This window comes from Galeopterus variegatus, unplaced genomic scaffold, assembly GCF_000696425.1.
Source record: "Galeopterus variegatus unplaced genomic scaffold, G_variegatus-3.0.2 Scaffold2861, whole genome shotgun sequence".
NCBI classification, from domain to species: domain Eukaryota; kingdom Metazoa; phylum Chordata; class Mammalia; order Dermoptera; family Cynocephalidae; genus Galeopterus; species Galeopterus variegatus.
Window position 1 is genome coordinate 125491 of NW_007728972.1, and position 27856 is coordinate 153346.

General features: G+C 36.4%; 1 protein-coding gene across 1 annotated transcript in view; it reads right to left on the reverse strand.

The window, feature by feature from the left end:
• KMT2C (lysine (K)-specific methyltransferase 2C) overlaps positions 1-27856 on the reverse strand; it is a 180843-nt gene that overhangs the window by 48272 nt on the left and 104715 nt on the right. Inside the window, exons 23-36 of the mRNA XM_008583232.1 lie at positions 26174-26354; positions 23084-23188; positions 21602-21730; positions 21382-21414; positions 21162-21281; positions 15320-15452; positions 14751-14965; positions 13073-13146; positions 11719-11901; positions 9425-11335; positions 8509-8801; positions 5083-6890; positions 3631-3742; positions 1081-1159 (exon numbers count right to left, since the gene is read on the reverse strand). Of these exons, the coding sequence (XP_008581454.1) occupies positions 1081-1159; positions 3631-3742; positions 5083-6890; positions 8509-8801; positions 9425-11335; positions 11719-11901; positions 13073-13146; positions 14751-14965; positions 15320-15452; positions 21162-21281; positions 21382-21414; positions 21602-21730; positions 23084-23188; positions 26174-26354 (5376 nt within the window). The remainder of the gene's footprint in view (positions 1-1080; positions 1160-3630; positions 3743-5082; positions 6891-8508; positions 8802-9424; positions 11336-11718; positions 11902-13072; positions 13147-14750; positions 14966-15319; positions 15453-21161; positions 21282-21381; positions 21415-21601; positions 21731-23083; positions 23189-26173; positions 26355-27856) is intronic.

Genomic DNA, 27856 nt, shown 5'->3' on the forward strand with positions numbered 1-27856 from the left:
TATACAAGGTAACAATTGTAAATGATACTAGCGACCAGAATGTATTATGTGCAATATTTGCAATACTGCAAAGCAGGTGTTATAACATTCCACAGATCAGAAAAGAAAGGTTAAAGAACTTGCCCAAAGTTGCACAGTAAATTCATAGTGAAACTGGGTTTTTCTGGTTTTTGGGGGGGGTTATGTGGGGGGGGGGAACTCAGCTACAAAGGCTGCTTTTTCCATTGTATCAAATGGCATCTGTTTCTTCTTTTAATAATGAAAAGGATAACATTATTAGAATAAGTCTAAAGCCTAACCGGCAGGGCAAAAGAGAAAATTCCAAAAGGCCATATAGTAGGTAGCTCTCTCTCTTTCTTTTTTTTTCTAGGCAGATTTTTTATCTGTTTCTTCTTTTAATAATGAAAAGGATAACATTATTAGAATAAGTCTAAAGCCTAACCCGCAGGGCAAAAGAGAAAATTCCAAAAGGCCATATAGTAGGTAGCTCTCTCTCTTTCTTTTTTTTTCTAGGCAGATTTTTTTTTTTTTAAATCACTGAAGAAAGGTTCTATACAAAATGAGCAGTTTTAATTCTCCAGACATTGCTTAGCACTAATATAACACAAATATTTACAATTACAGCTGATTATAAATGACAAATATTCAAAAAACTGAATTATTCCAAGAGAAATAGAACAGGACTATCTATATATCTAAATAGAATGATCATAAATCATTATTTTGTACTGTTGATAGCAGTTTTACAAATTGAATGTAACAGACTAATTCCAAAATGCAGGACATGAAAATGTCTTTGTGGAGTTAAAAATAAATAAAAGTAAAACCAAAATCCCTAAGCATTTGATTTCCTTCCAAGTGATTCCTACTCTTAAGTATACAGTGCCTTTTCAGAAATTACAATATTTTTAACCTTAATTTATCTTTTGTTTAAGAAAACAAGAAGATTCCTTATTTCTGCTGGGCTAATAATAAATCCTTGGCAGTGTTCTGAGTCTACTACAACTTTCTAGAAGGGCCCTCGCCATAAAGAATAGGTTTGGTGAGCGGAACAGAGTAACCAATTGCAAACAGCGTTACCTGAGACATTGCCTGTGTGACGAGGTTCTGGCCCTCACTGGTCTGTGTTCCAGCCACTGACTGGCCCATAAAGGGGAACCTGTGAAAACGAAGTATCAAATGATGAGCCTTTAGATCTAAAATTATTTTAGGTGCTTAACAATTTTCTCTTCTAGGGAAGAGAAGGGACAACGTTCTCATTGAAAACACAAGCCCCCTTTCCTGTGCACCGAGCACATCTGATCCTCACTGCACCTGTAGGAAGTGTATTCTCATAGCATCCTTGTGTTACTTAGGATGAAAGTAAGATTCAGAGAGATTAAGAAACTTTCCGACAAGGACTGGGGAGAAGGCTGCAATAAGAGTCTGCTGGGCTGACTCCGGAAGGTTTATTTTCTGTTCTATGCCTCACTGTACCTTAAAATAAAACGAATTCAAGCCTTCAGGATAAAAATATGGTGAAAATTTAGTTTTACTACATAAACCCTAAGAAAATTTTTTCTTGTTCCAATCTTTATTATTCATTAATTGGCAGCTTAGCTACTTTGTATTCTAAAACAAAAGATAACATCTCAATTAGGAAGTTTCATGCTTTTTCATACATTTCTATAGCTGATGTTTAAGAAAATAAAATGTTAGTGACTATCCAAGAAACATCTACATGGTTAAAAACAATTAGTGAAAAAATTACTTATTCTAATTAAAACTACAAAAATTTCACAGAAGCATTACTGCTTATATGAAAATATTTCCTCTAGAGTTAACAAATGCTTTAACATATCAAGATACACACAACATACAATTTTCAAAATATACTCCAAATAAATATACATAAATTCCAAATACTGTACATTAGTACTTAATTACTACTGAAGTCTAGAATATATGCTTTTAAGTTTTTTACTCAGGTTTTGGATTCATCTATCACATCTCCCCCTGCTATAGCTCTGGTCTAGAATGATCTCTTAATCCAAGTATCACTCACTGTCTATCATCCTCACTGAACACATCACACTACCCTAAGAAGGGACTATCACCTCCACTTCTCCAAAGCATGCAGCAGAAGAGTAAACAATACACGGAGTCAATGACTGGCACAGATACTGAAATACATAGATACTGAAAGAGCTGATACACATAGATATACATAGATACTGAAAGAGCATCAGATGCTGAAAGAGTTCTAATTCTGAGGTTCGTATTTTAAACTAAGTGCTAAATAAAATTTAGCATTTCCTTCTATCTTGACTATAGGCAGCAAACTACAATATTATTAGCAGTACCATGATGGTCACCAATAAAAGACAAATTATTTTTTCTATCAAGTGTTGCAGATACCTGATAGATTAGTTATATTCATCATTACTTGGAAATTATGGTAGTTATTAGACTTATTGCTAAGTTTGTTAGTACATTAAGCAGCAAATATACTATAAATTTAATTATATTTTATTAACTATATTTCAAATATGTTATTTCCTTTATAATTCTATGTCTTGGTTTTCTCCATATAAAACGTTCTGAGAAGAATTTCAAAGGCTTGGCTGGAATGCCAAAAAGGTTCAAGACATAAAAAGGCTTATTAAGAACCCCTGTGATAGAGGAATAGTGTTAATAAATGCTGCTTGATAATGAAAATCATTAGAAGCCACTACTCTACTTTGATCTCAAAATGCTTCTTAACCATGTCCAAAGTAACTCAACAATTGAAAAGAACTATATATACCCTTAAGGATTCAAATTTCTTTGAAGTATCATATTTATCTTAAATTCATGTAGATTTTATACTCAATTCCATAATCATCTGCTTCTTACAAAAAAAAGTTTTTCAACAAGAGCATTAAGCTGAATTGAGGCTGTATGCTTACTCTACTGACAGAGGTTCTCAAACAGCAACATACATAATCATTTATGGCGCTTGCTAAAAATACAGACATACAGGCACCATCTCCAGATATTCTGATTTCAGTAGGTCTGGAGTACAGCAGAGAAACCTGCACTTTTAAAAAAATCATCACATAATTCTGCTGGTGGTCCATGATCAAAGTTTAAGAAACACTGCCCTATGGTTAATTACCCTTAGGGAGCATAAATCCTCTAATTTCAGAAATTCAGATAGTCAAACTCTTCTTTAATGCGTAATTTCCACTGTTCTACTAAGAATGAGAAGACTTACATACTATCCAACTCCTAACTTCCAATGGTCCTCTTATCTACTCCTCATGACTTTTTTTTTCTGATTCAAAATCAGTTTCGGGACATTTTATTTTAGAGCTGAATTCAGTTGCCCTTAATCCCTCAGTATCTTAACTAAAAAAAATCTCTTAGTATTAACAATTCTAAAGGCATTTAAAAAGGAACATACTTTAATACTTTAGATTTCCTGGTTGATTAAGTCAAATGAATTCTTCACACTGGTATAGCATTTTACACCTGGTTATACCCAACTGACATCACAATTTGAATATTTATCATTCATTCCTGGAATGCAGGCTTTTGAGTTTTGGTATACTCTTTCTAGGAACTAGTCAATTCCATGCATGTCTGCACTCTCTGAAGCACCCCACCTACCTGCTCATCACCATTGGCGGCATGCCCAGGTTGTTCTGTGCCATCACTTTATTTATGCCTTTAAGGGCCACCATTTTGGCTTTCATTATAGGATCTGTAATTGCATCAAAATCTAAAGAAGAAATATATTTTAAAGTTACTTACTTCATAGTATTTGGTTCAAGGTACACTAAAGGGTAATTCAAGTATCACAAACGTTATGTAATTTATAGACGCTCACACCTTATTATTTAATAATCATTATAGGTTGCTGTACTAGATAAATAATTATGAGATGGTTCACAACCTTATCCAGAATTTAATCACATTTTAGTAATCCATAATTGAAGCATGCTTGAATACCTTAGTCCTGCAGGAATTTAAACAAGAAATCTGTCAAATTTAAGACAGATCATAGCAATAATCTAAAGCAATACCAACTTTTCCTTTCAACCAACTTTTGCAATGCTAATCAGAATGGCTTCTTTAGTAGAGTAACATCATGAAAGAGAATTTGCAGTTATTTCTGATACTAAGGAATTCCACAAAATTAGTTATCACTCTTAAAAGAATAATATATCAGTTTCTTGAGGGTATAATTCCACAATAAGAGGCTACTGAGAAAAGACCTCTTCGCATGTAAATGGAAAAAAGGGAGCAATATGATGAAATTGGTACTGTATATAGGACAGAATGTCAATTTTACTGTTTAGAAGAAAGCATTCCGTGGATATGTGTCCTTGATTACTAATTCTTGTTCTTAGAGGCATTGAGCATTTTGACTGCATTGCTTTTGTTGTTGTTTTTAAAATTAGTAAGCTATCAGAAATAAAGAGGTTTATATGGCCAAAAACTGCCAACCACTTTTTATATACAAAAGGACAGTAGGAAGCTTTATTTCTATCATAATTTCCTTAAATTTCTTTTTCCATGACTCTGAAAATACATGCCAACAATAGTTGGAAGGTAGGCATTAAAAAGAAGACTCTAGTTTCTATTAATAACTTAAAGAATGGAATTGTGGTCTGCAACTCACAGTTTTTTGTTTTTTTTTTTTTGTCTTTTTTCCGTGTCCGGCAACGGATCGCAACCCTCAGTGTTGCCCCCGTACCGGACCGGGGACCGGCAACGGGATCGCAACCCTCGGTGTTGCTCCCGCGCCTCGCTCAGCCAGTGAGCGGGAACCGGTCTGTATGTGGGATCCAAACCCTCGGGCGGGAGCACCGCCGCGCTTTCCAAGCGGCGCACTATCCAGTGTGCCACCCGGCCGGCCCTGCAACTCACAGTTTTGAATTTCTTGATTTACCAGGAAGAAATCTAAAACTCTTAATTGCTTTCATTTTAAAGCTCATGGAAGAACAGGAAAACTCTGCTTTATTACAAATGTAATTTTAATAATAAAATTTCATAAGCACACTGCATGCCCCCCTCATGCCCATAGTAATATATGTTGAGACTCAAGGGAATTCCTACCAATGTTAGGGAAGAACGGTTCTGACCGCTGCCGAATCATGGCTTGCATCTGTCTTTGCTGCTGCTGTTCTTGCCTCTCTTGATCCAAAAGATCCTGCAGAAGTAGGGGTTGTTCCTCTAGAAGGAGGGGCCTCTCTCTATTCTGCTGGGCTAATGTTTGAGGAATCATTAGCTGCTGGGGTACAGACTGACTTGTTAGAGGCATAGTTTGATTTGTAGGTTTTCCTGTCCCCAAATTGTGGGTAACTATCGACTGACCCTGAATAAATCCTGGATTTACCTGCACACCCTGAGAAAAAGCATGATTTACCCTAGAGACCACAGTTACATTAGAATTCACTGTATTATCCAAAACATGGCCAGGTGGGGCCAGTAAAGTAGAAGGCAAACTCGACACATGAGTAGATGGTGAGGCTGGCAGAGTTGGTGGTGGAGATCCCAATGGCCTAATGTCTGAATTATCAGACTTTTCATTAGCAAGTAAACTTGACAGGACTGGAGTTGATCCAGTTATGCCACAAGAGTTTATCACGTCTTGAGCAGGCACTTGAGTGGATCCTTGAATGACGTTTGCACTGGAGCCAGCAGTTTCTTGATTAGTTCTTTTCTCAAGTAGATCTGGATCACAAGGCTGCACAGAAGTCTTTTCTCCCTCATTTAGGTCTGTTTGAGCAGATGCCTGTGAGCAGAGAGTGCCAACATTGTCCTTAGTCTCACCACTTTTTTCAACTTCACATCTGGCTTCCTCTTTAGAACCTGGAGATAGTACTTCTGTTTTTATCTCATTAGTAACAGTAGATTTTTTCTGTGGCGAATGTTTATCAGGAAGAACCACAGTTTTGTCTTCTTGCTCCTTTTTTGGGGGGTCAACAGATACACACTGTTTATCTAACTTATCATCAATTGGAACATTAAGGTCTAGTTCTTCATTAAACACGCTTTTCTTATCTCCTAGGTCAAGTTCTGGATCTGTATACGCAATGATATCAAACTCTCCTGACCTTAAAAGGTCATCCAAGTTGGGATCATTAGTTTCCAAATTACCTAAAGTATCCAATTCATCTCCCTTGCCATCCTCGGTATCTAAATTTAAATTTTCAAGATCTTCATCATCCAAATCTTTGACTTCAACCCCCTCAAGATCTTTCACATCCAGTTCTTTCACAGCAGGATCATCAGAATCGAGTTTTTCTTCGAGACCCTCAGAAGATTGACTGGTTATCTGTAAACTATCAGATGTTGTTTCAGCTGGTGTAGATGTTGACAGAGGAGCCTCTGAAAATTCACCACCTAAGGGATGACTGAGAGACCTCATGACCATAGAAGATGAATGAACAGGATGACCTTGCTCTTGCTGAGATGGTGTCACTTGTTCCAAATTTGGATGCACAGGAAGCTGATTAGGTAGACCTTGGGGAGGTCGTCTCATGGGGTCTGTAGGTCTAGGGCCTGCAAAGTCTGGCCGGGGAATGAAGTTTCCATGTCTTGAATGAGAAGGTGTCTCTATAACATTGCCAGGGGAAGAACTGAAATGCGGCTGTGGCCTTCCGTCAGGCGCCCTATGCCTCAGTTCAATAAATGCTTGGCCCAGTATGTTATGCTGCTGAACTGGCAGACTCTGTGGTGGAAAATGCTGAGGAAGTCCAACCGGATTACTCATTTGTGAGTTATTTAAAGGCCTAGGCATATCTACAGATATTGATCTTCTTAACTGTGGAGGAACTCCAGGTCCTTGTATTTGTTGAGGAGGCACAAGGAAGCGTTCCTGAGTTGACATGGTACCATGGCTACCTCCTGGAAAACCAAATCTAAAAAAAAGCAAACAGGTAAGCATTATGCTGAATTTAGAGTTAGGTTGGAAAAAAGTTAAAGAAGTTTCAGATAAAACTGTAGACACAAAATTACTGTTGCAAAAAATATAAAACTACCGTTGCCAAATACAACTTAGAAAAAAATTATCAGTGTTAAAAAGTATATGAATACTTTTAAGTATTCATATGCAAGTGAGTTTTTGCTAAGAACCCTACCACCTCTGAGCTCCATGACGACAAAGGAACCAAGCAGACGGAATCAACTATTCAAAAATAAGAACAACGCTACAAAAGCTTTTGAGTAAGGGCTGAAGTGAGTTTTTGCTAAGAACCCTACCACCTCTGAGCTCCATGACGACAAAGGAACCAAGCAAACGGAATCAACTATTCAAAAATAAGAACAACGCTACAAAAGCTTTTGAGTAAGGGCTGTTTTTTTTTTTTAATCAATATTTAGGGAGGCTCTGTGGATGAAGCTGACTTGGGGGGATTCTTGAGTGAAGACAGGAAGCCTAACAAATTGGACCAGAGAGACTTATAGGAATGCAAAGGCACAGGCGTGACAACTGGATAGACCAAATAAACCTACTTGCTTGAAAGCAATGAGAAGAACAGGAGGTAGTAAAAGATTTTTAAAAAAAAAGAGGGGGGGTAGGCATCATCTGTAAAGACTGAGTAAATGAATAAATTATAGGACTACTTGTATTTATATTGTACCTCATTCTACAAAGTATTACAAGGCAACTTACAAAGAAATACAGAATAACAGGCATAAATTATAACTGAGGTGGAAGAAAAAAGGAAAATAAGGGTAAGAATGTAACAGAATTAGGTGTAAGACTAAAAAGCATATCTTAGAAAACTAAAAGTATAACTTAAAGAACTATCTCCTCATTGTAACTAGGGCATAAGCTTGGCTTTGGCCTTTCTACCAGCCACTTTGAAAAAGGAAACAAGGTCGTGATTCATCATCACACTAACTTTACAACCCTATTTCTCCATGGAGAGTTCCTAAAGAAAAACATCCTTTCTTTTCTTTTCTTTTTCTTTTTTTTTTTTTTTGTCCTTTTTGAGACTGACCGCACTGTGCTCAGCCAGTGAGCGCACCGGCCATCCCTACATAGGATCCAAACCCGCGGCGGGAGCACCGCCACGCTCCCAGCGCTGCACTCTCCCGAGTGCGCCACGGGCTCGGCCCAAAACATCCTTTCAAACAAGAAATCTCCACAAATAATTTACAACATAAATTAAAAGAGTAGAAATTCAGGGAGAGGACAAGTCCCATCAGTCCTCATGTCACAGGAGGCTTTGCCTGTATGTGGAAAGGGCATTTGGAGGACGTGATTTGACTGGTATGATAAATTACATCACTATGGCTGCAAGATAATGCTAATACTCTTAATAATTTTAAAATAGGAATGTTTTTGGAGTCTTTACAGTTCTTAAAAGGAAAAAAAGTCCATGACTTCTCACTGGTTGACAATAACACTGATCATATCTCAAAGGGAAGAAAGAACTAGAAAGCAGCAACAACTTCCTGATTAATAGTAACTTCATTTCTTTATTTCCTTCTTCTAACAGCAATTTAAACTTGGCAGGAAATTAAAAGCATTACCTAAATCCATGAGGTCTCATTCCCATACCACCAACATCAGGAGGATAGGGTCCACGCTGATCTTTTGGGAAAACAGCATATCTAGGTCCTAGAGGAGGGACAATGGGAGACCGAATGCTCCCAGGATAGGGAGGTGGAGGTCTAGAGAAAGCCTGGTTGATATTCTCGGGTTGCCAGTGTTGAAGGGGTCCGGGATGAGGCACTGCTGGTGAATCCTGAGTCCCCTTTTCCTGTCGACCTGCAATCTTCTTCTGCTGTTGCTGATGAAGAATGATTTCACGTAACTTCTGCCGCTAAGTGAAAAGAAACAAGAACCACTGGGATTTATGATAACAAATGGCTTTTTAAAGGTGAGTAGCTTTTTAAATCCTAATGCTAATGCTTTCATTATGTGGCTATGGTAACGTTCAGAATATCAAAATGTTTCAAAGTTTGATAAAACGCAACTTAAGTTTAACTATTTGATAGATTATAAAAAGTAAATTGATGATTTGGGTCTTTCTCCTTGCCAGACAACTATCATGAAACTGAAAACTTTCATATTTAAGGAATCCCTACAAATTCATGAAGATTATCAAAGTTTGATAAAACGCAACTTAAGTTTAACTATTTGATAGATTATAAAAAGTAAATTGACGATTTGGGTCTTTCTCCTTGCCAGACAACTATCATGAAACTGAAAACTTTCATATTTAAGGAATCCCTACAAATTCATGAAGATTGAAATTGGATACAGAATAAATCAAATTTGACTGGTGTTAATTTTACCAGTTGCATTGTTCTTTGCAGTATAACAAAGTCTACAGAATAAAAAAAAAAAAAAAGGAACTTTAACACCTAGTAGAAGTTACTCAGTTTGATGACATGAATAGCTTATCCAAATAATTTAAAACATCTGAGAACATACAATGTTTACCTGTCTCAGTTTCTCTGTATCTGCTTGAGACATATTTACAGTATTGTGTGTATCAGCTACTCCTGAAGTCGGTACAGGTCCAGGCAGTTGGGAGACACTGGAAAATTGTTGGCCTTGAGAATTCATTGGAGAGTTTGAAGATGTGCTGAAGTTCCCCTCCGATCCAGGCCTTGGCTGATCAGCAACATCATGAGTAACTTGACTTGTTCCAAAAGAGTCAGACTGAGATCTTGGAGTCATTGGAGGCTGATCATAGGGATCACGAGCAGCAGATGGGGAAACTCGGCTGAATGTGTCTGACAGACCAGGTCCTGGTGGCCGAGGTGTTTGGGAACACGTATCGGGTGCCCTTACCAAAGGGCCAGGTAAAGCTGGTCCTCGGTTTTGGGCTGTTTGTAGGAAAGGATCTTGATTTGGCAGGCGGACTGGTCTTGTAATTGAGGACCTAGGAAAACTCTCTGAAATCCTTGGCCTTGGTGTTGCTGGTGGCTGAGTGTAAGGAACAGAAATTCCAGGTCTAGGTGTTCCAGGAGGATGAGCGTATGGATCAGAGTGCCTCTGATTAGTTGCAGATGAAACAAACAAGTCTGTCTGTGTAGATGGCCTTGGGGTTGGTGGCTGCTGACTATATGGATCAATAGTGGTAGGCCGGGGAGTTCCAGGAGGTTGAGAATAAGGGTCTGGATTGGACCGAGCTGTTCCTGAGGGTTGGGAATAAGAATCTACAACAGGTCGTGGAGTTCCTGGGGGCTGGGAATAGGGGTCCTGAGATGTTGGCCTTGATAAGGTTCCAGGCTGGGAAAAAGCCCTTGAAGGATGGGCGAAGGATTCACTCATCACTGGATGTGGGGTTAGGGGTGGCTGGCTATATGGATCATTTGACTGACTATGAGAAAAATTATCTACAGGTCTTGGTGTCAAAGTAGGTCTATCATAAGGGTCTATAGACAATCGCCTTGATGCCTGTGACACTGACCCATAGGGATCCTGAGAGGATGGAGGAGGCTGCATTGGAGTCTTGAAAGGTCCAGGACCACTATGACCACTATCAAGAGGTGCAGGTGTCAACAAGGGCCGTGTGTATGGGTCAGATATCCGTTGTCTTTGAAACACATCTGCCCTAGGAGGTGGTTTAGTAAAGTGATCATTGGTTCCAGCTGCTAGAGGACCTTTTGCAGTTTGTTCTGAAACTACAGGAGACCGGGGTAGGCCCAAGGGTTTGGGAAACTGATCTGTCATCACAGGCCTGGGTGTGTCTGGAGGCTTTGCATAGGGGTCACTATTTGTCGTGGAGGAAGAACATAAATCTCTAACTGGGGATGGCCTATCTGCTGCTGCCTCACTCATTTGAATGGGCCTAGATACTGATGATAAAGGCACACAGTTTTCCACTGGCGCAACAGAACTTCTTCTGGGAAAACCATGGCCCCCAGTAGGTGGTCTAGGGGTACCAACCATTTTTGCATAAGGATCCACAGGAGATGGTGGTCGGGAGTTAGAAGATCCAGTTGAAAACATTTGCGGTGAAGTCGGCTGAGAAGTCTGAGACTGAGAAAGACTCTCCTGAATGGGAATTCGGGACGGGGTTTGAGGAGGAGGTGGAGCTTGTGGTTTTACAAACACATCATCTGCAGATGTAGAAGTAGGGGTGTTGGGTAGCTGTTTTGTAAACAGGTCTTTATGGAATGACTGTGCAGGAGACATATTTCCATTGCCAGGCTGAGGTGTCAAGGGGCTCTGCATTCCACTACTTGGTGTATCAGAACCAGACTGCACCAGAAGGTGCTGAGAACTAAACTGCTGCTGCTGTTGCTGCTGCTGCTGCTGCTGTTGCTGCTGCTCGTTTTTTACCTGCTCCAGTTTTTGCGTGGCTTCAATTTTAGCTTGCTGCTTACTTTTCTGACGCATTTGCTGTTAAAATAGAGAAGAAAAAGCAATCACATGATTGAAGAAGAAATTAACTATCATGGTGGGGAAAAAGCAATAGAAAATTAATTTGTATGATGTCAGCAGCTACCAGATTCCTCCCGTACTGTATTATAACTTCGTAAAGAAGAGAGATTATTCATCATAGCATGCCCCGTTTATGTCTAGCACAGTATACTATTTATAATATTTCAATAAACTTCCCAAATCAATTTAAATGTATTTTACTTAAAAGGGAAACAAGTCTATTTTAAATCAAATTTTCATGTTGAACTAAGAACTATATTCTGAAATCATGACATAAATACCTCACTTCTCAAAAAGTAAAAACACAATTTAAAAAAGCAAATGACCCAAAAACTCCGTACCTGTCTAAATTTCCATTCCTGTTCGTGTTCCGATTCTCTTTGCTTTAATGGATCTTTAAAAAGATCTGAATCAATACGAGAGCTAGGATCAATGCTGTCTTGCTGTTGCTGCCTTTTCATGGAATCATTTGACATCTGTACTTTATTAATGCGTAATGCAGCTCTGTTATCTCTCGCTTTTTGCTTTGACAAAAGGAGAAAAAAATTATTCTCCAATATATGTTAACATATTTTAAGATAAAAATAAAATAAAACTATGTTAAACTGTATCATATAAAAGCAGGAAAAAGCTAGGTTAATTAGCTGAAAAGAGATAAAATATTATCCTTTAGAACTTAGTGCCTCTCCCAAGAAAAGATTTGGACACTAAACCTTCTCCTTTTATAGTGCATGTTACCTATCAGTTGAGAACACGTTTCTATCTATGTATTTGAATCGGGCTAGATCCAGGTATGATCACATTTTTTTCTATCCTAATTTTCTTAACACATCCTTAGAAAATGGAAGAATTAACATCTCCCTCAATTTAGAGAAGATGAAAGTATCAAATCAATCCTCAAAATAAAAAATCTGGACATTTGAAACTTATCATTAAAGAAAATCATTGAGAAACACTAAAAATACCGTCATTAAATCCTTACTAAAGTCAAAATAAAACAAAACACACATCAACACATCAAAAAACCATAAATATATATGCTCTAACCAAAGCAATTATAACTAAAAATATGTACATTGAAAATCAAGTTGAAAAATAACTGGATATATTTATCAAAACAATAATACAGATTTAATATACTTTAAATTGAAAGCAAGTATTTGGTACCAGATGACAATCTTAATTTGGCTCTTTGGGAGAAAACAATTCACCATCTGAACTGTGAATCTTATAAAATTCCCTAATAATACCTGGCAAAGATCTTGTTTCAAAAGCTCCTTAGGGATGTCTAGGTATGTCTCTTTCAATATGCACAAAGACTCTTTATTACACCTAACAAGAAAAGAGCTTACTGTGGTAGAAACTGAGGCACACTAATCCAGTCTCCAAATTTAACACTCTTTGCTGAGGAAATAAAACAATTTTAAAGTGAAATGAATTAAACGTGCCCCTAAAATAGCCAATTTTCCCAATCTTCAACATCCTGGTTCTGTTAACTAGCTCATAAAAATGTCACACTCTATATTAAGGAAATCACTATAAAATCACTATAAAAATAAAGTTGCTTGTTAATTATACAAGTATTAACAAGCATTTTCTGCAGTGGAAATTCTTTTTATTATCCTAAGACAATAAAGTAAGATCCAAGTAAGTATTGTGCTTAAAGATATTAACACATAGGAGTTTTTTAAATACCACGTATGGTGCTCTTTCCTGTGAGCTTGCTTTCCTCCACAACTTAGCAATTTGCTTCACTCTAGTAGTCCAGTCTGCAGCAAAAGAACAGAGCATGCATGTTTTAAGAGCCACAGTAATAATGTATTATAATAAAAAATGTTGATGAACTGGTGCCAGTTAATCTTACTCAGGCAATATTTTCATAATGTAGTACTCCTATATAAAGTTCTTTATAAAGTACAAAGTTCCTGGGACACAGTAGGACAAACAAATATTTTCTGAATGAAGTGCTGCCTTATTAACAACCTGGCTTGTAGAATTGGGAAGTTTTTAAGCTCAAGGGGCTAAGCACCAAAATAAATGTAAGCCAAGCATAATAAATTCCCTCAACCATGTAAAGATACTACCAGAACCAAAGTAAAAGTTTCATCAAACATCGGCACTAATTAGAAGTCTATCAATTTGACCTGAAGGAAGTAACCATAGTTCTGAGCATCTCACCAGCATTTGTGTACAACAAACACATGGAAAAGTAATGATTTAAAACCATTTCTTTAAAATTCTGTATAATGACAGTATACAAAATGAACTTGGGTGAGATCAACAGTTAATAAATATAGAAATGATTTACTCTCTCTCTCTATATATATATATAAAAAAAGCTTCTATAAAGTCAGTGAAAATGAAAATCAGTTAGTAGACCAACAGCCTTAACAGTGTGAATCAAGAACTCCACAAAATGCTAAGTAAAATAAAGAAAATTAATTTTTTTTAAGAAAACCACAGCTTTGCTATAAGAACAACTTTTGCTGACACAAAATGACTTGAAATAACCATAAATGTTCATCTCTCTATAAGTGTAGTAAAAATGTTGAAGAATGGGGATTGCTTTAACAATCCCACTGATTTCTATTGTTAGATATAGAAGCATTTGATTTACTTCTATCTACAGTGAATAAACAAGGGAGACCTAACCAAAAAGGCATCTAAAAAATGGGGATAATTTCTAGGCATCCCTCTAGCAATTTTAAGGAGCTTATGAGTTAACGGACAGATGGGAAACAATTGCAAAACAGAGTTTGAATAACTTTTTCAATCCTGGTTTGTTTGACAACATGAATTCAAAATGACAAAACAGCATTGCTTGGAAATATTCAATAGTAGACATTTCATTAATCCAAATGCTTCATCCACTGCTTAATCAAAAATTTCAAAAACAGTACTACTGTATCATCCACTTTTTGCAAACAGGCAGTGGTAATAGCCAGACAGTCCAGGAAGGTAAGAAGGGAAGAAGGGTAAATAATACTGAATTAGGTTTCAATACAAACACTACTAAGAATTGACTCCGACTTTGCCTAATAATACTTTTAATTAAACGACAGTTTCTGTTCTAGAAATTTTTTTTCTTCTGGAATTACACAACACTGCATATTTATAAGCACTGCTAGGAGCTGGAAAAACTAACCATTTCATTAATTGAAACTAACTTTTGGGAAATATGCAAATATACAAAGGTACAAAGTGTAGGACTAAGAAAACGCCAAGATGTTTCTAGATATCTAGAGAAATTTCACACTGTGGACAATCATACAAGATGAAAATCAGTAAGAAGATACAAGGGCTCTCTATTGCAGTAAGAAAAGAATGACAGAATGTTCTTAAAATAAATAGCAATAACACATCCACGTCTTACCAGGGAATTCTTCCTTTAAGTTGGGGAAATTAACGTTCGTGTAGAGGACTGGTGCTACTGTGGCCATTTCACCCAGGGCCTCCTCTTTTTCCCACTTAAGTGTGCTTCTCTGGGCATTCGACATCGTATCATTTTCTCCTTCCACAGTGGGAGCAGATGATACCCAAGAGCTGTTAGGATCACTAGCCATGGGAGTAAATGAGGAGTTTTTATCCCTGGCAAAAAAAATAAACATGTTCCCTTCATAAACACAACATAACTTTCTGATACTATGCTCAAGTGAGCCTTTCATTACAACTTATTACAAAGTAGCTAAAAGTAATGTTTATTTTTAGCAAAAATTAAAAAAAAAAACAAAAAAAAAAACCCAAATGCAACATACAATAATATCACTCACAATAATTACAACTTATTACAAAGTAGCTAAAAGTAATGTTTATTTTTAGCAAAAATTAAAAAAAAAAAAAAACCCAAATGCAACATACAATAATATCACTCACAATAATTGAAACAGACTAATTTATACATAAGTACAACAGAAATGAGTGTAATTTAAGGCTTTTAAATACCTGGCATCAGTATAAGGGGATTGTGCTATAGCAGAGAAAGTTCCCAGTCCGCTTCCAGGAGGCAAAGAATTATGTGGGAGATGAGGACTAGGTCCAATAAGGCCATTCATGAGGGGCATCCGTGAAAAAACATCTTGAGAGAAGAAAACAATAATGCAGTTTGCATATTATTCATAAACAGCAATCAGTTGAAATACTTCTAAATAAAAACTTTTAATGCACATTAAAAGTGGGACTTTTAAAATTATTATACTGTATAACACTGTTCAAAGAGTGACTTTTGGTTATAAAACTTTGAAATATGGTCTCTACAATTGTACCTCATTACAGTGTACTGATAATAGCATGTATTGTGGAGTCTGACAACCCTGGTTTGAATCTTTTCTTTTTTTGCAGCTAGATGGTACAGGGATTTGAACCCTTGACCTTGGTGTTATAACACCACATTCTAACCAACTAAGCTAACCAGACAGCCCATCTCTGGGTTTGAATCTTAATTCTGCTACCCATTAGAAGCAGAATTAATTTCTATTTCTATAAAATGGAGGTATTCCATTATGTGGGTTAATTTAGATAATGTATGTGCAGCTCTCAGCATAGGGCCTGTTATGCAGCCACTATTCAAGACATACGAGCATTAACTCTGCAAAATGAATGAATTATAGCAAATGCCGGTAAGTTTTATCAAACATTCTTTTCCTCCTTCAGTGAAAATTTACAAATGTTCCTTATATTTTATTCCTGTTCCTGTTAATACAAAAAACATCTATGATACTTGAATATGCATTTTCTCTAAGATAGTTTTGAATACTCAATATTTCATCTACCATTACAAGATGATTATTGTTAAATATATATACATTCTATTTTCGGCCTAATTTTCATTACTAGCAGTTCAGGCTCTAAATGCATTTTAACTCTCAATCCAGCTTATTCACAAGCTTCAAATACCTTATCAACTTCTTCCTAAATAGACATTAGGCAAACCATGAGACCACTTCGTGCTTCTCCACAGCTCTCCTCAAGCACATAACTCCAATTCTTACTGGGATCGTCTACTTGTCTAAACTACCCCCCTGTATTTGGAAATAAGCCAGCTGTTCTTATTGGAGCAGTTTTTCAGCAAAAAAAAAGCCTCCATGTACCTTCAAAAGTTCTCCCAATTAAACATGATGATATGCAGACTAACACACAGCCTCTGCTAACTGCTGTAACGCTTAAAACGGTAGTATTACAGGAGACCCACATCACCAAATAACTTTAGAAATGGCAGTGCAGTTACAGAGTTGGCTAATACGTGGGATAATGATAGAGAACTCCTAACCTGATCACTTTGCCATAACATTAGGTGAAAAGAAAAATCAAGAGCAATGTTTCATACGCCTAACGTCTTCCAGTGCATAATGTCCTTTCAACTAAACCAGATCATCTGAAAGTTATAACACTAAAACATACATAGCTCCAGTGCATATGTGAGGATACTGAGGCTGATCACCTACAAGTTCTCAAGATTTTGTCTCAAGGACTTCCTAAAGATATGACTTCCAGGATAGGGCTTATCCTACTAAATGCTAGAGCTGGGCCTACTGGATCAGGACTTCACAATGAAAAACGTCTCATGACACTTTAAGGGCAAGATTTCTGCTTTTATTCAAAACAGAATGTTACATCTAGGGCCGGCCCGGTGGCGCACTGCTACAGTGCGCCGCTTGGGAGCGCCGTGGCGCTCCCACCGAGGGTTCGGATCCCACATACAGACCGGTTCCCGCTCACTGGCTGAGCGAGGTGCGGATGCAGCAGCGAGGGTTGCGATCCCGTTGCCGGTCCCGGTCCGGTACGGGCGCGACACTGAGGGTTGCGATCCGTTGCCGGACACGAAAAAAGAGACAAAAAGACAATAAAAAAAAAAGAATGTTACATCTATTTTCAACTTCAGTAAAAAGTAGATTCCGTTAAGTAATCTGAGATTCTAATGAAAAATATCAAGTGTCTTTCATGTAATTAGGATAAACAGAAGCTTCTTTATTAGCAGTGAGAATGCGATCCATCCTGCAGCTACCTATCAGCACCATGTACTGTAACAACAATATGACCATATTGAAACTTTTCCCAATAGTAATAATAGCTATTACTTATTAAGCAATTTTATTATGTGCCAAGCACTGCTCTAAAAATTTTACATATATTAACTCTTTGCATCCTCACTATAATGTAATGAAACAGGTTATCACATGTAGCCCCATTTAAGCAGATGACCCAGAAGAGTTAAGTAATTTGTTGAAGGACACATAAGTAAATGCAAAGTATTTTTCCTTTATTCTTATTTTAGTTAAGAGGTGGTCTTTTTTCCCTTCAGGTTTACCAAATTAGTTTTTAATATGGTCAATTAGTTCATAAAAGTGACCTTTCTCAAGGCATGACTCATGGTAAGTGTTAAAAAGTTAACTCACTTAACTTTTACCTGAAAGGATTTCAAGTTACTATATCTCAATCTTCTTAAATTTCCATTCTCTGCTTTCTGACCTTCTGTGTTATTGTCAGCATATGAAACTCTGCCTCTTCCTTATAACTCCTATTGAAGTTACTCCACTGAGGATAACCAACAACCTTCCCACAGTCCAACAAAACAGTATCAAGTACTCATCCTACTTAACTTTACAACCTGTCTTAATGATCACTTCCGAGATCCTATTCCTCTCACTCAGTGTCTCAACATCTCACTTTTTTTTCACTTTCACCTAACCCTTAAAAAGGAGAAAAATAAGGAACACATAATTGCAAACCTAATATATATGAAGCATATACTTGATTGTATTTAATTAAAAAGAGTTCCTCAAGATTCTTTACTGGCAGTAAATTCTCTTAAGAAATCTCCTCCTCCCCACAACTTCAGTTAGTAGCACTGCACAGATAATTCCTACATTTTCATCCACAGCCGTGACTATCTGCAATGGCTTGTAACTCAGAACAATGTATATGTCCCAATGTATATGTCTACCAAACTAAAAGTGGCCTAAAACTGAATTCATTATACCTCCACTACCTTCTATAACACACACTAAGTGTGCCTTTGTTCCATGTTTCTAGTTTATAGCATGATCATCCTCTATACCAGTTTACCTTATCCATAGTTTAATTTGCTTTACTTCCCCCTTTTTCCTCATACCTTACATCCATTTAATAGCACAGTCCTAATTATTTTAACTCCATTGTGTTTCATATCCATTCCTTCTTTTGATTGGGATTGCAAGTATCTTTACATGGAATCTATATTTTAACTTAGTCCCAACCACAATAAGCTCAGAAGTACAATACTTTTTGTCCCAAATTCATTTACAATTCTACTTTTAATATGTACATATACTGATTAAAAACTAGCATTGAAAAAATGGTACAGAACCAGCAAAATAAAAATTATGTAAAAGACAAAAAAAATACACACACACACACACACACACACGTAGAAAACCAGAACTACCTTGCCAAAACATCTAACTGATCAGGCCATGCCACTGGTGTGAGGTCTTCAATGGCTCTCAAAAGCCTACAGAAAAAAAGCCAACTGGCTCCCCCTGTTGTTCATAACCCTCTAAAATCTATCACCAATGTTCATTTCTAATTTTGCCTCCTTAAACACTGCACACTTACCCTCCTTCTTTGCTCTGGAAAATGTAAGAGCTGCCATTCTTTTTTTGTTTATTTGTTTTGTATTTTTTGGTGGCTGGCTGGTACAGGGATGCAAACCTGTGACCTTGGTGTTACAAGGCTGAGCTCTAACCAACTAAGCTAACCAGCCAGCCCAACCATTCTTGAATACTTATGTGTCACTCTACATATAACTCCATCACTATTTACACTTGACTTAACTATTGCTATTCTTCAAACACAAACATTGAAATCTTAGTGATTCTTACAGCTCTACTTGAATTATATTCTACTATAGTATAAATTAGTCGTTCATCTAAAAGTCTACAATACTAGGGCAATAAACTCCTGAGGGTAGGTGGCCTTATTCCCACCTGTATTACACATAAACACCTAGCAAAAAAAGTCTTCTCAAAATCTTATTAAAAAATGAGATTGCACAGTGAAATAATTTTCATAATCATTATAAGACCTTTTATAAAGGAATACATCGAACTGAACTGATTTCTAAAATACATACTTTCAGTCATAGAAAATGTATAGATCATTTTTATACATTGAAAAAAGAAATACTGAAAAGTTCTCAATCATTAAAAATAAGCATATGGGAACAATTAAGGCAAGAAGTAGTTATGTTGAGTGTTTTACCCGGATGTAAATCACATGTTTAGTCCAGCAAAAATCAAGATAATTTTATGTTTAGAAACTAAATATTTCAATTACATGCTTTAAGGAATTTTTACATATACACAAAATGGGAAGTAAAGATAAATTATTTGCATATTTTGGCACTTACACAAAATGGAAGAAGAGTTTATGAAGGTATCATTACATTACTTAATTTAGTATAGTCATGAAGCAGTGATAACAGTATATAGAGAAATGTTCCTGCACTCAAATTATCAAAAATATACCCTACCACAGAACTCAGAATGCCTTTCCAAAGGAGATTCCCGTAACTGGGGCACTCAATCTCCCAATATACTCCTACAGATCTTAACTCTAGGATATCAGATTTCACTCTCCAGAAAGAGGTTTTTTATTTTTTATTTTATTTTTTTGTCTTTTGTCTTTTTCTGTGTCCGGCAACGGATCGCAACCCTCAGTGTTGCCCCCATACCGGACCGGGGACCGGCAACGGGATTGCAACCCTCGGTGTTGCTCCCGCGCCTCACTCAGCCAGTGAGCGGGAACCGGTCTGTATGTGGGATCCGAACCCTCGGGCGGGAGCGCCGCCGCACTTCCCAAGTGGCGCACTTATCCAGTGCGCCACCGGGCCGGCCCCAGAAAGAGGTTTTTTTTATCTGGCAACTAGTTACAAGTAGGTAGAAGAAAACTGAGTTTAAAAAATAGGCAAATTTTAGGGCCTTCCCATGGCTCACTTGGGAGAGTGCGGTGCTGATAACACCAAGGCTGTGGGTTCGGATCCCTATATAGGGATGGCTGGTTAGCTCACCTGGGAGAGCTCACCAAGAGTTAAAATCTCCTTACCGGTCATCTTTAAAAAAAAGGGGGGTAGAGGGGGCAAATTTCCACAAAATGTCACAGTCTTTAGGGTTAGGAAAGGTCTCTGATTTACTCTGAAAGTATGTACTGAACACATATTCTGTGGCAGGGTACACAGTGATGAGTAAGACAGACACGATCCTAGACTTGAAAGAGCTCTGAATCTAAAGGGAAGACCTTAATTACCCAAACAAGCATTTATACTTGTGCCACATGCTATAAGTGAAAAGCATGGGGGCAGGTGTGGAGGTGGGTGACTGGCTAACCTCGGAGAAACTGACAGTGAAACTGAGACCAGATGGATGGGTACAGGGCAGCCAGGTGAGCATGGGCGTGGTCATCCCAACAAGGGCATCACCGTGCAGGAAATGACTAGAGTAAAAGTGAGCTGGGATTGGGACTCGGGAGAAGGGGAGAGGGCAGAGACTGTTACAACCTCCCCTCTACCAATAAGTGAGCAAAAGAATTCTGGTCATATGGCAGATCACAGATTTCAAGAGAATTTTAGGGAGCTAAGTGTGTGACTGAAGTTAGTACTTTTCCATCATCATAAAAGAAGGTTTTTGCTTAACAGTTCATGTATGTGGTTACTAAGGAACAAGGCAGAACTCAGCACATGAGTACATACACACACACACATATGAACACACACATATGTAATGTAGAACCACACTCAAAAGTCATAACATACCCTGATTGTGTATTGACAACAGCTGCGGTGGAGGGGGAGGCTGTGGTAGTGAGGTTGGCTGAGTGGTTGCAGGACTAAGCACAGCAGTAAACAAATCTTCAACATCCTTTCCTCCAAGTTCTATGAGATAAAATAATAACAGCAATAAGATTAAAGGACTATTAGGGTCATAGTATTGGAAATGCTATTTTTATAAGCTAAAAAATCAGAATATAAATACCTGGAATTTTATACAACTTTCCAAGAATTGCTCCTAGGATAAAATTTAAAAAATGGAAATATTAACAACTACCAACTCAATATATTGATACAAAATAGCATTTAATTGATACAGAAATTATCAGAATAAAAGTTAAATCATAAATAGGCATGCAGAAATCTTTGAAAATCATATTTACTCATGTCTTTTAGAAAGCCTAGATGTAGGGCAAATATTTTACCATCTGTGACCATTTTGTCTAGTTCAGGACTGAGGATTCCATCTAGTTGCTCTTCACTTAATGGTCGTGAACTCTGACTGATACTTGGCTGAGGCAAAGAGGAAGGATCATCAGCTACAGGACCAATATCTAAAAGAGCAAGGTAGATAAATTAAAAGGTGAATTCAGAACACTCATGCAAAATGTAAAGCACTATTTACTTGCATTAATATACTATAAAGGTTAAAATACAGAAATGAAATCTATAATTCTGAATTAATCAGGATTTCTCATATCAATTTGGATAGTCAATTGGTAAAAATTATGCAAAATGTATTTGTAAACTTAGGTGCCATTTAAAATTACAGTGAACAAAAGAATACACCTGATTTTAAGTTGCCAATTTCTGCAAAAAATAAGCCTTATATTAAGATAGGAATCTGTGAGAAGTCAACATACAAATGATTGTTTTAACTTGGAAAACAGTGGTATCAAATGTACAACTCAATTATCACATGCGGTATGTAAAACAGGAGAAATAAATTTCATACACATTTATGAAAAGCTCTAAAGTTCTCTACTAATGTTTAACAAACATTATCCTTTGTAAATAATTCCAATTATAGATTACTCTTTAAATATTCTGTAGTCACATTCTAAAGACACAGATTTATATTTATAACATTATAATGTTTTATTATCTCATACATATTGGTTTTTTAAGCAAGACTCACAAGTAAAAGTGGTCTTTCATCTATGTTTTTTCATGCTTTCTCAATATTATTACTACTGAAAAGTAAAAATTTAGTCTGCTCTTATTTGGTCTTCTATTAGAAACTAATTCTATGATGTTTGGGTAATATAAATTATATTAACAGAAATGAAACCATTCATTAAAAACAAAAACAACAACTACTCAGAAAGTCATCCAAAGCACAGTACAGCTATACTATGCTTTAGCCACAAGCAAAAAGGGAAAAACAAGTAAGGATTAGTGACAAATTAGCACCACTAACAAATATGCATGCACCTACAGGTTGTTTCAGCAGAAGTCACTATAAAAAGAGGACTACTTCTAGTCAGCTGTCATCCATTGCTGTTTCTTACCAAATGGAAAAGGTGAGCTCTCAACCTGGAAAGTGTATAAATCAAGACCTACAAGACCCAAACCAAATAAAATGGATGGTTACCAAAGGAGCAGGAAGTGAGGAAAAATGCAAACAAAAGAAGAAACAAGATACAGCGAGACTTTAAGGCAACAGGCCTTAAATTTGATGCAATTAGAAAGACAACAGAAATGAACTAACTTGCTATATCCCTTCCGAAAGCAGGAAAGATGAGGAAGATCAAATAAAATGTTGAGTTCTTTGACAAAGCCAAACAAAAACAAAAACAACACTTCAGTTAACTGGGGAACAGACAGAAGACTAAACCTGTTCCACACACATACACCTCTCATTCACATCATAAGACAGAAATCAGGCAACCAGTATTCATACATACCTGAATGATCAACTGATTTTGCTAGGTCATCTGAAATTATTCCGAGAATGTCATCATCTGTGTTTAAAACTTCAGAAATATCAGCTAGTGGATCATCAGCAGTACCTAAATATAATAAGTATATTTTTTAAATTTCAGTATTTTCTTAGACTTAAATTCTGAAACACCCTCACTCATTCAGCCATTTACTAAATACCTAGAGTAAGCAGGTGCTGAGGCAAGTGCTAGAATAATAAAGACTTAAATTACTACTTCTACAATAGGAATTTTTCACAGCAAAGGCACTCTAACAAAAATTTTGAACAAACATTTTTTAAAATTCAGACTATTTTTGATTTGTGAATACTGTATATTGACAAGATAAAAAGTAAAATAAAGACTTGTAGGCAATAAAAGTGAAACCAAAGGCTATAACAAAGCAAAAAAAAATTCACTAAGAAAGTGGTATCTCTTGAAATGACATCTAGAAAATAAAACACAGTAGAAGTTAATACAATATGAAAAACAAACCCATTATTCCAAAATTCCTTGTAAAGCATAAGCCATGCACCATGTACTTACTACTTCCAGCTTTGCTCTCCAAACTGATTACTCATTCACTTGTTTATTAAAAACATATTTCAGTACCTACAGGACTATGTCTATGAGTTAATTATCAGTCATTGTTCCACCTGCTAGAACAATAGAGCAGCAACTAAAACAAAGCGTGTACCCTCACAGAGCTTACTTTATCAGAGGGAGTTAGACAATCAATAGACAACGTCATTATAAATGCTATAAAAAAATAAGGAAAAAGGATTAAAAATAAGCTATGGAAATGCAGTGTTAGATAAAGTGGTCAGGGGATCTTCTGAAAGGGATGACCGAAAATAAATCAAGATGAAATGAGGAGTAATATGCACAAAGATGGAGATAACACTCCGAAGGAAAAGCAGACGTAGATAAAGTGGTCAGGGGATCTTCTGAAAGGGATGACCGAAAATAAATCAAGATGAAATGAAGAGTAATATGCACAAAGATGGAGATAACACTCCGAAGGAAAAGCAGACATAAAAAGACCTTGAGGCAAGAAGGGTTGCCACCAAAGAGGCCAGAGCGGTCACAGCAACAGAGGGAAGTGTGCTAGGAAACAAGAGAGGCAGCTAGGGCAAGACTGTGCATGGTTTTATAGATCTTGGTGACAACTTTACCTTACAGTGTAACGGGAAGCTGTTGGAAGACTGAAATATAGGAGATGATACGATTGGTATTTTAAAAAGAACAGTGGCCGCCCTGTGTAAATCAGATGCAGGGTGGGGCCTGGGGGAGGAAGCGTTAGAAAGCCTGCAAGCCTGGAGTTGGGTGAGAAGGGTACTGCCACAGATGAAGTGGGAGTTGAGGGCAGTCTGTACTACGGTAGTAGCAAAAGCTGAGATAAGAAGTGGATGGCTTTGGGGTATATTTCGAAGGCAGAGACAAACTTGTGGATGGATAATACGTGGAAATGTGGAGAATAAAAAGTCAAGAAATATTCTAAGGATTTTGGGCCTAATCAAGTAGAAAAATATTGAAACTCTTAGGCTAGCTTTAGTAATTATATTAGTCATTCAGTTAAAGAACATCTAAAAATTTTAACCCATCTCAAGTGTATTTTTATTTTTAAAAGGGGGCAGGAGTGTATGTGTAATGGGACGAAGACTGTGTTTCACAAATACACAGTGTTGGTCCCATTACACATATACTTCTCAAATAAAATTTGTATATAAGAACATCATAATTTTTCAAGTAAAAGTTAATCTAATTTTTGTATGCCCAAATATTCAGAAAGTTTTCACAGAAATAAAGTTATTTCAATAATGTGTTCTCTAGGTAACAGTGCATTTGAAAGAAAAGATCTCTGGATAATTCTTTCAGGGGTTATCTAGTGGTTTTTGTTTGTTTTAAAGCAATGAAATTCCACTACACAGATTATAACTAACAATTTTTAAAAGATTATATTAAAAAAGGCTGCCCCTACCAAAAGTCAAGGATTTTATATCTTATCAACAAATCATTAAAATTGATATAATATGCTATATTGAATAAAATGTTTAAAAAATAAATAAAACATTTTCTTGTTAATTTTCCTTTATAAAGGCAAAAGATTTTTGTTAATTATATAGCTCAAAGAAATTCAAAACAGAGGGAAACCAGAAAGAATCCCGTAGGTGGAAACTTGCTGGCAGAGTGTGTTAATATATTACATACATAATCTTACTTAATCTCTGAACATTTCTGTGAGACAAGTATTACCATGATTTTGCAGATGAGAAAACTGAGGCATAGAGACATTAAATACCTAGAACAAGAGGACACAGTTAACCAGTAGCAGTGTGGTATTTTAAACCCAGAACACCGACTTTGAAGGCTGAACTCTTTAACATGAACGGTGCCATTAAGATGTTAGTAGCCTAATTACTAATCTATCTTACTTAAATTGAAGATGATTATTTATAACTCACCAACTATGGCCAAATTATACCCCCTTACATTGCTTTCAGCAAAGTGTAAATCAAATGTTTTCCTTCACAACTCTTGATTTTGATGGTAGTTACATGGGTAAATTAATTTGTCAAATCATAGAACTGTCAACTTAAAATAGTTGCATTTTCTAAATATAAGTTACACTTCAATAAAATTTTAAAAATGCACATGAGGGGGCCGGCCTGTAGCTCACTCAGTAGAGTGCGGTGTTGATAACACCAAGGCCACGGGTTCAGATCCCATATATGGGATGGCCGGTTTGCTCATTGGCTGAGCATGGTGCTGAGAAAAAGGGAAGCACTGACTGAAAGGTGGCTGATTTCACTTTTTCTCTTGAGGAATTTGCTGACTCAATAGTGATAGGTAAGAGGCAGATGACAAAGGAAGAAAAGGCCAGTAAGAGGGTGAGAAGCCACACAGTGCTCATGTCAGCCCCAAATCAAGGGTTAAGATCCCCTTACCGGTCATTTTTTGAAAAAAAAAAAAAAAAATGCACATGAGGGCAAACAAAAGCATTTCAAAGTTTAATTAAAAGGAAGATGAATGCTATTTAATATAAAGGAAACACTAATGAACTGCTCCACATACCTTGAGTTCCAGATTTTGCCAAAGCTGAGGATGAACTAAGTAGTGGATCTAAGGAAGGATCCAAGAAACCTGCATTCAGGTTCGTTTTATATGAAAGCTGAGCTGCATCTTCTGATAGATTATCAAAACTTAGCTTGTTTTGTCTACTTGTATCTAGAAGATCTTTTCCAAAGAAAGCTTCCTAGACAAAGATAAGCACATATGAAAATAATTAGTTATAAAATTCTAAAAAGATGAAAGATCATTCTGTCATCATTTTTAACAAGGAAGCAGAAAAGAGAAAAGCTTTGTATTAACCATATAAAAATTGAATATAGAAATATAGAAACAATAAAGAAAGATCCTATCAATTCTTTTATATACATTCCCCTTATTTTAAAAATAAGATTATTTTATAGTTTTACTAGAGACAAAAAGATTATGCAAATAAAACCACAAAATTATGTCAAATGTGTTTCTAGCAAGTGCAGTATAATAATTCAATTCCAGAATATTAAACTACAATTAAATTTAAAAGTTGATAGATTTACAATACTATTGGCACTTAATTCATATTACAAGCAAAACTAAATCTTTATGAATATTACTAGTATTTATAGGTTATTTGCAGAGGATAGCACAAGACTGATCTACAGCTTTAATATTTACAGTCTTCAGGTAGATGCAGTAATCACAAATTGATTTGTATCACCACACTAAGACTTACACTACAAATCTTAAATGGTTTTTACAGTCATTTTAACCACACTGTGTGTGCAACATTTACCACTATTAAATGCTTTTTGCCTTTAACTTGTATCAACATTTCTCCTTTTCAAGATACTTTCTCTACTTTAGAGGCTGGTGTATCCAGCTGGGTTCCTTGCAACTCCAGGATCTCTCCAAAACTTCTCAACAGAAGACAAAAAAGGAAGCACTCAGAACCCCTTTTGCTTGCTCTGATCCAGCAACTGTGCTTTAGTCTATTTTCTATAATGTGATCTGTCTTGAAAAAGGATCCTTCGCAGAGGACAATTTTGCAGTAGTTATCAACATTTAACACACTGTTGCCAAACATACATACACAAAAAAGTTCACTGCAGCATTTTTAGTAATAACAAGAAGTGAAAACATCCTTAATGTCCATCAATAGACATATGACTAAATAAATTATAGACACTCATACATACTACATATACATAATACAAATACTGAAAGTACAAATACATTACTAAAAGAAAGTCAGTTGAATGATATGTTTAGCAAAATATGAAATACAAACCAAGTATGTAAAAATAAATTATAAATTAAGTTCTGAAAGGAGAAACACTAAAATATTAACAATGCCAACTTCTGAAAAGGGATTGGGGGTAGGGGTGTGAAATCTGGTGAAGTGATGACATACCTGATTTGAAATTTTCACGTTTTTAAAATGAACAAGTTGTTTCACTATGAAAAAGAAAATTGAAAATCCACAAAGCTAGAGCACTGGCTGGAAGATGGTTTATTTCTTAAACCAGCAATGCTATTAAAACTAGGAAAAATGCTGAATAGCAGAAAGCATCTTAGAAGTTTAGAGATCATTTATCTAATGTCTTCAGTATAAAGTTAAAAAATCTGAGACCACCATTAGCAAGAAATTTTTAAAATAACTCACGGTGCACTTACTGGTGTTTATCAAAAACTTATTAACATTCTTTTTTT